This window comes from Drosophila ficusphila, unplaced genomic scaffold, assembly GCF_018152265.1.
Source record: "Drosophila ficusphila isolate 14025-0441.05 unplaced genomic scaffold, ASM1815226v1 contig_791, whole genome shotgun sequence".
In the NCBI taxonomy this organism is placed as follows: domain Eukaryota; kingdom Metazoa; phylum Arthropoda; class Insecta; order Diptera; family Drosophilidae; genus Drosophila; species Drosophila ficusphila.
In genome coordinates this window covers 23230293-23241842 of record NW_025064737.1, presented here as the reverse complement: position 1 = coordinate 23241842, position 11550 = coordinate 23230293, and the positions used below count along the sequence as shown (strand labels likewise).

Below are 11550 nucleotides of genomic sequence, written 5' to 3'. Positions count from 1 at the left end.
TTTCTGTAGCTAAAAAATGATTTTTATTGCTTGACATTGCTTAATCTGTAAAAATGTTCATAGCAATATTATGTTGAATTTTTTCTCTGTGCAGGCACGCACATACAAAATTGCCAGGCAGTCGGGAAAGGTACGCAAAAATGTTGCCAATCGAAATTCCCTGGCTGGGAAATGCACTCCCACTTTTTCAAGCCGTGTGCCATCCTGTAAATTCTGAGGGGGCGTGGCAGCCGGAGTTTGGTCCTTTAGAGGAATAGAAAACACGCCAGCCAACGGACGCTGGTGTTGTGTACACGAATTAAGTCCACTCACTTCAAAATGTTTGAAACATTTCGTCGTAATAAAGTGCGTTTTGCCAGCTTTCGTGGCATCACTTTTTCGATGATTTTCTGTATGGCTGGCAGTGGGAGTAACTTTTTGTTCGGATCTGCAGGATAGTTGATTTTGTTGTTTGCGCTGACAGTGTTTCAGTTATTTTTCAGCAATATCGCTGAGTGAGCACAAGTCGGACATATAAAGTTTTGCAGCATCCCGAATTTTTGTGGCATCGGAAGCACATGTATCTGCAGCAAAAGCTGAGCGGTCTGGTAAATTAAAGATTAGTTTTTACAATTTTTCATAAAAGCCAAGGATTCAATTATCACAAACTATTTCATATTTAGGGGCTTATTTTGCATGAAAATGGTTATAGTTTTAAGTGTAATTTCATATAGAAGTATTTAAAAACTTTATATTAGTAAAGTAAATTAGACAGTAAATTGTTTTAGCTGGTTAAACAGTTGGAGTTCGATATCAAAACATTATTTTGTGTTTTAAATGAAACTTTTCAATGTTTAGATTTAATGATTTAACCTGTTATTTGCGCAGCGGTTGTTTTGGTAGAATGCTTTTAAAAAATATGAGTTTGTTTCACCATTTTGAAAGTTTGTTGTTTGCCAGAGGATGTTTCTTGTACATATATTTAATTAAGCTCTTTGCTTGAGGAGGTTTCATGCACTGGTTCTGGTTTTGTAAACGCAACCACCATGGAATTTCGGTGCAACTTTCGATCCTGCCAAACCGCAACATGCACCCACCAGTGGCCCAAACTTTTATTTATGGCCAGCATATGCAAAATTATTCGCGGCCAGCGATTCCGCACTATAAAATTCAATGTTTGCAGTGAGGGGGCAAGGAGTTCTGGGCAAACAAAGTAGGCGTGGTTTGGGCCAAGATCAACAAGCAGTGTCAGATAAGATCCGAGTGGTCATTAGTGTCCTGCAAACAACTGGCGAGCCTGCTGCTCAGCGCCCGTGGCAAAAAAAAAAACAACAACAAACTGGCAACAAAAAAGGAAAGCAAACCACTTGACCATAAACAAACTTCACACCTCGCATTGTACACTTTGTAGGGAGAGAGAGACCTGAAGTGTCCAGGAATAAACACTTGAAAATGCTGGCAGGAAGGGTCGCACTTTTGCCGTCGTATTGTTGTCCTGTTTGACAAAGGCCCTGGACTCGAAGGACTCGCAGGACGAGCGGGGCAGCACTAATGGGCCGCCGCTGATGCGAGCAGGACACGCAGGGTGAAAGGTCAGCCACCATTCAGAGTTGGTCATCGGCCAGCTGTGTTGCAGCCAACTCCATTCGTAAGCTGATCAATTATCGGTAATTAGGCGCGCGTTTTCAATTAGCCAACTGCATTGCGAGAGTTTTGCGGCTAATGAGCATCACGCACATACACATATACACACACACTTCAACTCACCATCACACAGCAAGGCGCACACAGTCGTTTTTCCGTTTGAAAAGTGTGAAATTATCGGGAAAGGTCGCTTACAATTGGCATTGACATTTATAATTACGAACAGCATGGCATCGGCACAAAGGACGAAAAGGATCCGCCGAACAATGCCGCTCTCGGGCACTCAGACACACTCGATGGCAGGTACAGACACCACCCGCTAACAGATACATCTGCGGATGAGCTCGATTTGGCGCTGTCCAATCAACGGGCCAAAAAGACTCGGTTTTGAATGGTCCAAATTGCATGTCTCTGACACGTCAGACGGAGCTGAGTTTGTGGCAGGGCGGTGTTCGAACAGGGGCGTGGCTAATTATGAACACTTTGGAAATTATAAAATCAATATGGCGATGGAAATAAAATTCACTGGCAGACGGCTAAAACAATGAACGCAGTGAATCTTGTCTGCAGTGGATTTAATTTAAAGCCAAAATGGGGAAACTCGATTTGGAAATGAATATAATACTAACCAAATTTTTTATTTATTTTATTTATGTATTTATTTTTATGAAACATGAATTTTACCTAAAATATCTTATTAACAAAAACCAATATTAATATACTGGCTTTAAAAAAGAAACCACCAATCAGCGGACCTTTTGTATACCCCCAAAATATTTTGATAGATAGTTATCTTTAAATTAGAGTGCGTCATCAGTGGATTGTTAAGAGAGGGTATATCGAGTTCATTGATCCCCTGGCCGTGTTTCCGACTTGGTTCCTCCTTTTTTATAATGTGCAGGCAAATGGTGGCCATATGGTGTGGAAGAGCCCGACAACCTTGTTGTTGCCGCTCTGGTTTCTGCTCCTGAGGTTGTCATTGTTGTCCGCTTTTGACACGCCAACATAACCACAAATGAGATTCTGTCTACCTCTCACTGACTGTTTTCCTCGTTTTTCCTTTGCTCTCGCACGGAAAACCCTGCTCTGCATCTCACTTTTTGCCGTTGACGCCCACACGCACCTATTGAAGGACCTGGGCACAGGATCATCCTGCCGCCTCCTGTTGTTGTTGTTGCTGCTGCTGTTGTTGTTGTTGTGCTGCTCCTGTCAATGACTTTTCATAAGGTTCATTTTGCTGACAGTTCATATTACCAGATTTCTTTCCCACACTGCCAAAGGTGTTCGCTTGTTGGGCTGTTGTGTTTCTGAAAATTGAATGTTTAGTGGGCCATTTTTGGGGGATGGGGGCTCATCAATAACTTGCAATTAAGGAACCCTCATGCGGGGAGGTGTGAACGACTCCTTGGCCGATTAGGAAACATTCCGAACAAGCAAACAAACAAAGCAAACGAGTGCCGGCAATTTCCTCTCACTTTCTATCTATCATTCGGGGGAGATTCGGATCTTGAGCCGACTTTCCCTCATAGTTCTGGGCCACAATTCCCCTGGTGCTTCGGTGTAATTTAGATTTATGCGCCCCGCGGCCTCTTTCACCCTCTCGTGCACACAGAGAAAAATTACAGAGTAGCTTAACTTTTTAACTTAAATTCTAGTTACAATTCTCATAGCCCCAAAAGAGCTAAAAGTGTAACAAGCAATACAATTCTGTTCTATGTTGATAAAAACTCATCATTGTTGTGACATATTTTGACTAGAAGTTAATATCAAATCGGTAGCGTGACTCATTTCTGCCAAGTGTAGCTTATCTAGGCTGGTATCGGAGTCCATCTATAGCAAGTCAAGCCGCATTTCGCGTTGATTATGGTTGATTTATATGACGGCCAGCCTCCGTCGCAAGACAAAGACCTTGCCACGAGGGTTGTCGCCGTTGCCCCCGGAGATGTGTTAATCCATCGCCGGGAGGACCACACGACTGCCAAACAAGCGGTCGTCTTCGGTGACTTTTGACTTTGGTTCCGCATTAATTGAGCGCCAAAGCACGGCTGTCCGGGGCACGCCCCCATAAATCAAGCGGCCAGCCAGCCTGTCGGCCTGTGAGTTATTCACTCAGCCACAATGTCCAGCTGTCAATCATTTGCGTAGTTTGGTGCGTAAAAAAGGAAACGACAATTTAACGGCAGCCATCACAGAGTAGTGTTTCCTAACCTTTGGAATGAGGGGGCTCGAACCGATTAAAGGGAACTACAGCTACCCTTTTGAGGAAAACTTCATTAGAACAGAAGCGAAGAGTTGCCCCTAGGCCAAAACGGCAGCCGCTTTTAATGAGCCCTCAACAGATTTGGCCAAGAGAGTGGGACGAAAGTGGTGGGGAGGGGGAGGGTAAGCGGGGGTGGGAGGACCAGGGGCACGTGACATGACAGTTGGAGATTTTCTTTATTTTCGGCGTCAAGCTGCGAGCCTGCTGGTGATGATTTCTCGGCTTGTGAGACATAGGAAGTGGTTGAAATCTTGTGATGCATTAAAATTTGCAAGTTTTGACTTGGCTTTGTCTGTTTCTCAGCCAGTGTGAGTGACAGTTGTGTGTCAGTGGCACGCTTTTTCAGCTCTCGGTAGCATTTTCCCTCCACACACACAGACACACATACATACGCACACTGAAATTTTATGCAAATGTCGCTTTTCTGCGTAGCTGCCTCGCTTTTTAATGAGCACACACCCACACAGGGGTTTCGCACACAACCGCAGTTGACTGTGAGAGTTATTTGCTATGCATGTGCATGTGTGTGTGCCGAGTCCTGCGACTGTGAAGCAATTAAAATGAAATAAGCAAAGTTTTTTCACCCGGGAAACAAATATTCACTGCAGCATCAAGACAAATGCACAAATGTCATAGCCACACAGAAAATAAATTTCTTAAATTATGATTTATTAGCTGGATTTTAACTTACATTATAATAAGACCCTTCCCATAATAATTGAAAAAGGAAATATATTATATTATCTTTATGCTCGGTTCATGCTTTTTCAGACGTTTCATTTACAAATTGGTTCAGTGACACGTTTCATTTAAATTAACAACGAAATAGGTTGAGTAAAAATGTGTTATGAAATTTGTTTGTATTGACTTAAGAAAGGGAAAGGAAAAGTGTGTAAAATAGGAACAAGGAAGGGTGGGGCCACGCCCCAATTAGCCAGCAAAGCCCGCCACAAACTCCCCTTTTTGGGTTAAAAGCCCATTTGCCACTCAATCAGCTGGCATCAAGTATTGCTTTAAAAGCATTTACAATGCTCCCTTGCCACTCGCCGGCATTGCATTTGTTATGTCCTTGTTATCCTTGATCCTATTTGCGCTTTTCTTTTCTGCAGAGCTCAAGTGGAAGTGGCCATACAATGCGCCGTGTGCATAGGTGTGAAGGTTGCCGCGGGCGCCAGCTGCAACATCAGTGAATAAAAAGGCTAATGCCCCGGGCAAAGTGGAGGCCGTGCTGCCATCGAAATGCCCTGGGTGGCTTAGAGGTGCAACAGCTTGCCAACTGCATTACAATGCAATGGGCGACAATCTGTTCCCATTTCGCAACAGCGAATATTTTCATAGCCAGCCGATGGTAGTAGCTTCTCTCAGAATATTTTGAGTTTAACGAGAAGCAGTACAGAAATTATAAACATAATAGCGAAAAATACACGAAATGCGACTCAAGCTACAATCAAAAACAATACAACTCTTATCTTCCTATTTCAGTTGTTTTTATTTAACAATACTCAAAGTTATATCAAAATATTATTTTCAAATTAGCAAGTGATTGCTGGAAATAACGTAAAGTAGTAGTTAACAAGAATAAAAGCTAGCTACGGCGAGCCGAACTTATAAGCCCTTGAAAAGTAAAAACTTTCTAATACTGCAGTTGGTTAAAAAATTAAAATATACACGTTTAGAGCTATGTCACTTTGAAATCAAATTAAAATTAGAAAAGTTATGGGCTTAGAACTAGTGAGCTTTGGTCAATTTTCAGCAAATCCATTTATTGCAAATTTGGAAAGGGATTAGATCATAAAAAAAAGGGCCAAAATATAAAAAAAAATCTAATGACGCAGTTGGTTAAAGAATTAATATATAAACTTTAAGAGGTATGCCAAATCGGATGTTTGGAAATTTGGTAATCTTTCGTGTAGATGGAAAACACTGCCATATAGCATTTCCTCAACAAATGTTGCTTTGAATTTTATTCTGCAACACTTAACGAAAGCAACATTTTGAATGTTGCCGAAACACTCATGTTGCTTACATTAGACGTGGGTTGAAGCAACATGTTGCGTGTAGCCTTATACGAATTTGTTGACAATGTCATGTTGCCAAGGGCCTAAGGGCAATTGAGTTAAGTGGGAAAAATTAATCTGTATATAAGAAGGATTTGCTATTCTATTTTTATATCAAGCTTAAAGAGCAAATGTTAAGTTTCTTTAGTTACATGCTTAAAGTTCGTTTTCATTTACTTGTTTGTACAAGCAATTACCTATGCTTATCAAAATAGTTTTTATAAGTAAGTTTTAACTAAATACCTGTAGGTAAAGCATCGTGATTTGCAACTATATAATTGATACCTTAGTATCGTGACAATCCAAAGTATTAAGGCACACTTCCAATTTGCCATAATGGCTTAATATAAATGCATCATGACTTACAACAGCTCAAGAGACCAAGTAAAATTAAGCAATGCGAACAATGTAATCGCCGGGCGATAGTAAATGCTCACAGGCCATTGATAATCCTTGGCCAGGACAACAACAAAGCCCGTTTGTGCGGTCGACCAGGGGGATAACTCAATTATGGGGTTAGTTATGGACACGAATGGGGCGCCCGGAGAGCCAAAAGTTGACCTGTCCTGACCCCAAAGGAGGGATAAGGGCTGTGCCCATTTTGCTGTCAAATTAGTGCCTAGTTCGGGACGGATAATTGGCCCAACCGAAACTTTTACACGCAGCCATAAAAGATTTATGGAAATTATGCATGTGTTTTTGTTTATGCTGCTGCCACGGGAAGCGTCCAAATCGGGCTGGGATTTATGAGAGGTGCCGATAAATCACATGGCGAGTGGCCCATTAATTGGCTGCAAGCGCCCGAGAGCCGAAACAACACTCGACCAGTTGCCAAAGGTCACGTCTTGGCCGCATGTTGCTGTTGCCGCCTCGCTGCCGTTTGCCACACGAGCAACATGCAACACGAGAGCGAATGAATGGGGGAGATTGAGAACCGGAGAGCGGTTCGCCCGTACTCGTGACCGCCGTAAACGAAGTCCGCCCGAAGTGAAAAAGCGTGAATGATATGCCGTATGTGTTGCCGCCCCGCAGCAACACCAGCGAGCGGCAGCAGCAACACCAGCAACAGCAGCAACAACACGCTGTAGCAGCAGCAGCAGCCGAGCAGCGGCAGCTGCGTTTGTTGTTTAGTTCTTATCCGTGGCTCACAGCGTTTGGTTCGTCGTGCGGGTGCTGCTCCATGACCATTGTCTATATATAATTCCTGGCGGTCCCAACTCTGCAGAGATCCGTTTCGGTCGGGATTCTCGGGAAGGTGTGATTTTTCTGTCGCAGCCAACTTGCAATTTATGCGGCTAATTAGAACAAAAGGAGGCGGCGGCGGACCATTAGTGCGTGACTTTCGAATGCTGTGAGTGCTGCGCATCCGTCAGGTTGCGTGTGCCGCGCCCCTTCCGCCCACCAAAAATATAAAAAGAAAAGAAAATACAAATAGAAAAAAAGAAAGACAACGTGCCGGAATAAGAAAATAATAATACACTCCAGCCATCGAAACACTCGAGAAGAGAAAAATCCCAAAAAACCTACAGTGCAAAAAACGAAATAAAGGAATTGAAATTTAGGGCAAAAGCGGATTACCATCAGCGATAACAGCCGAAAGCGGAAAATCAACCGGAGGAGCGGCATCTCCAAGTGTGCGGGAAATGTAAAAGCGGGCGAACTGAAAAGTGAATTGCGGAAAACGCGTTGAACAGATAGAACCAAGTAAATCATATGGAAATGTGAACGCGTCACGACGCCTCATTAACGTTCTTCAGTTGCGTGCGGATCATCAATTAATTCGAGTCACTTTTCGCACTTTAAGCGCCAAAAAACCAACAATAAAGCGAAAAGAGCGAGGATAAATTAATGACACAATAACACACTGCGGTTTCATTTGTAGTGGTCAGCGTCAGCGTGTATCTGTGTGTGTTGTTCGCGGTGCGGGATTTTGTGCGTTCTTCCAGAGTGGGCGCAACAGTTCGTCGGCCAATATACGTATATAGTATGCATATAGACCACCCCCTCTGATTCGATTCGTAGTCGCGTGGCGGATAATTTATCACAATTGTCATCGTCCGTTGGCCGCCCGAAGTGAAAGTGCAGCATCCAGCAGATACAAGATACAAGATACAAATTGTTTATGCAGACGTCTTCCCGAATACGGGTCAGTGCATTGGAACAATAGCTGCGAGCGGCGAAACTTTTGCCCTCCCCCTGTTGGCCAAGCAAAAACATAAATTAAACTTACAAGTTGCCAGTGGCCGGTGGCCAGTGGCCCGGCTGAGAGTTGCAGGCCTTGAAAGTTCCTCTGGCTTTCGGATTAGCAAGCGCCGGAATAGCAGCGGGGTGAGTTGGTCCTTCTGATTTGTAGCCGTAAGTCCTGGCTTACTGCTCCATTCGCATTCTGCCGGACTGGAGATCCCTGGCAGCTATTGGTGCGTGGGTTTGCTTATGGGACAGATTTGTTTGCCTTTCAAATTTTCATGTTTGAGTGGGATGCCGTTTTGATGGTCACTTCTCGGAAAGATGCTCGAGAAATGAGATTTATGCTGTGATTATTGTTGTTCTCAAGGAGCAAAGCAAATTAGACAAGGGAAGTCATTAGAAGCAGAGAATTCTAGAAATGTTTTAAGTACACAAATCCAGACGGGGCTTTTTTAATATTTTTTGTTATGAGACTAATTTAACATTCTATTTTTTTTTTTACATTATGATTTAATATAACTACTAACACTTTTTATTTGCTTAAAAATACAAAAGTTTAAATGGAAAATGTGTCAACTAATTAGGAAGATAATCAAGCTCCAGTTTTGTTGAAAATTAAATTGGAAATAATATATCTCTGCAGTTTTTTTTTTTGTGGAATTTATGGAGTGTTTAACTTTATGGAATTTCACACAAGTGAGGATTACTTCTCAACATTAATTTCCTTTATCGAAATCCATTGACAAAATCTACTTTTCCTTTTTCACTTACCAAGCGTTCTCTTATCCGGATATATATTTTTGGTCCCGGCAACCTTGGCAACAATCCGGTCAAATCTAAGCGCCTCTTGGCGCCTTATAGCCGAAACAGGTCTGAAATGTGCGTGGCCACAGTCGTAGGTGGTGCCCATATGGCCCACATAAAAAGCAAATCACAAAATCCACTCCGCACCTCCTTTCCGTCCAAAAGAGAGCAGTAAGCTCTCATATAAACGCTGCTGCTGCCGCAGGATATTTGCAAAGCCGAAAGTAGGGTCCTGAACCAGTGCAGGCACGTATGTATAGTATACCATACCATATCCACTGTGCACTACATGGGCAAGCCTGTCCAGAGTTTGGTCTATTAAAGCAAATAGAAATCCAGCAGAATACACGAGCGCAAATATAAAAGGCAGCCGAAAACACCCGCACAAAGTTCAAAATATGAACAAAGCAAGGCAAAACTGGGCGGGTGATGAACAAAAAATTGCGTACATAAAATTGTGGGGCGAACGGAGAAAGCGGGCAACAAAAAACGAAATTTAGGTAAATGCATAAAAAGAATTCAATTTTAAGCGAAATGCCGGGAGCGTCACGAGCGGCAGTTCAGTTCCACATGAAATGTGTGCCATGTGCAAATATGCGAGTCGCCTGGAAAGGGATGCCGAACAATAAAACTTTCAATACATATTTTATTTGACTTTCCGCTGCAATTTTATGCATAATAAATCCTGCAGCCAGCCGAAGCTGGAACAATTGCGCTTTCCCCCGCGGAGAGCTTCGAAAGTGGATAAATATTATGGGTAAATACAGTCAGGCAGCTAGCAAAATATTCGGCGGGAAACTTGTGCATAATGAAGAGACTTCATGCAGGATAAATGACTCGGTTCGCTTAAAGCCAAAACCATTTGGAAATTCCATTAAGCCCGAAATAAAATGCATTAAGTTTGAGCTATGGCCACGGGGAAACTGTGCACTTCGCCAGCTGCCGAGGATCACGCATGCTGTCCAGGCATTTGGGAAATAGATGAAAATGAATCCTGATCCCGGCACATTTTCCAATTAACGAAATTTACAAAATGGCAACGCGCCTCGACTAAGCCGTGCAATTAAAAAGCTCGAGCACGTAGAGTGCATCGCGTGGGCGGGTGGGAAAATTGGATGGGAAAACGCGGGCTGGTGGGTGGGCAAAGTGGTCCAGGTGCAGCTGCATCCGCACGTAGTATGCAAATTATTGCAAATTATCGGCGTAAATTGCATTTGGCTTTAATGAGAGCAGCGAGCGTCTGGAGGAGCAGCAGCTCCTGGCTGCGCGCTGAGAATTTTCCATCTTGCCGAGCTCAAAGTTCAATTATGCTTCCGCATCGCCGTTTTCGCCACTGTTTGCGTTTAATTTCACATTTTCTACCCTGCCCTGCCCTGCCCTGATTTATGTATCCTCTACCGCGACTCTGCATATTTACATTGTATCTATTTCCAAGCGCCTGCTGCTGGATGTGAATTTTTGAATCGGCATCTGAGTCTGCCGGAGTAGGCTTCGATTTTGTTTGCCTTGTGTCACGTCGCGGCTTTCGAAGAATCGTCGCCTTTCTGTTGCCCTTGTGCCAACGGGTGTGCAAATGCCGCTCTGGATATTTGTAATTCTAATGCCGCTAAAGTGCTCGCCGTGATTTGCATACGCATCGATGGGCCCCCAGAATTCCTGGGCCGTGCAGACTTTCGTTGACCATACACGTCTCAATTGCAGATGGAATCCCTTGACCCCGCCTCCGCCTTTTTGCCTCTTTGGATCTTCGCCTCAATTGCCTCGCTGCGATAGACATGTTATTGTGTGCTGCGTACCTCTTATCACATAATGCTAATTGTTTTCTGCCTGGCTAATTGCCGGCAATTCCTGGTCCACAGCCCAGTCCAGTCCGACATAATTTATCAATTTGCTCCGCTCGCCTCTGTAAACGAGGCAAATGAGGCGAGACGGCAAAAACGAGCTTATCTCATGTCAAACACACTTAAGCGGAGGAAAAGCCCTCCCGGCGGCAAATTCTCGTGTAGGTTGCTTGTAAATTTTTATTGGCCCTTAATGCAATAGAAACTATGGAGCCAACATGAACATTTCCAATTGAATTGGAAATAGGTATTAACATGGTCATACGAGTATGTGTGCATTGGAAACGGAAAATGGACTACACAGAACGAAAAGGGAACCAGTATAAAATGTAAAATTGATTTTAAATTATAAATAAAAAGACATATATAGTATATATTGTATATCCTGTATCTTAAAGGTTGTATTGCAAGTATCAGAACTATTTAAAGCAATTGAAATAGCAAGTTCTGATAAATGACCACTAAATATTGCAGTGCATAGCAAATCCGGTAAAAAGCACAATTGCCATGATACGGAACTCTGCTGGCCAAATGCGATTTCTGCATTAAGCACGGCGAATTGTCTTTACCTTGCTCTTTTTTATGGGAGATACCACCACGCGATATTTGCAACGAGCTTCGATTAATGTCTGAGTCGCTTAATTGGCTTTCTGTGTTGCGATTTCACCTGAATTGCTGTTGCCACTGCCGATGTTGCTGCTGCTTCGCTGATGCTGATGTTGCTGTTGTCGCGGCTCAAGGATGAAACAAAAAGCACACCGCAAGCATTTGCATTTAG

General features: G+C 43.2%; 3 protein-coding genes across 6 annotated transcripts in view; 2 read left to right on the top strand and 1 right to left on the bottom strand.

Moving 5' to 3' along the window:
* The first annotated feature begins 557 nt into the window (after window positions 1-557).
* On the top strand, window positions 558-5235 carry LOC122320782. The gene is given in 3 exon segments (XM_043209275.1): window positions 558-587; window positions 3193-3241; window positions 5003-5235. Coding segments are annotated over 3 exon segments (312 nt in total).
* On the bottom strand, window positions 3288-3689 carry LOC108088359. The gene is given in 3 exon segments (XM_017186105.1): window positions 3288-3304; window positions 3532-3601; window positions 3603-3689. Coding segments are annotated over 3 exon segments (174 nt in total).
* Window positions 5236-7088: 1853 nt separating the features above from the next.
* LOC108088433 (nephrin) overlaps window positions 7089-11550 on the top strand; it is a 68043-nt gene continuing 63581 nt past the window's right edge. For all 4 annotated transcript variants that reach the window (XM_017186204.2, XM_017186203.2, XM_017186202.2 and 1 more), the window contains exon 1: window positions 7089-8268. The gene's annotated coding sequence lies outside the window, so the exon portion shown is untranslated. The remainder of the gene's footprint in view (window positions 8269-11550) is intronic.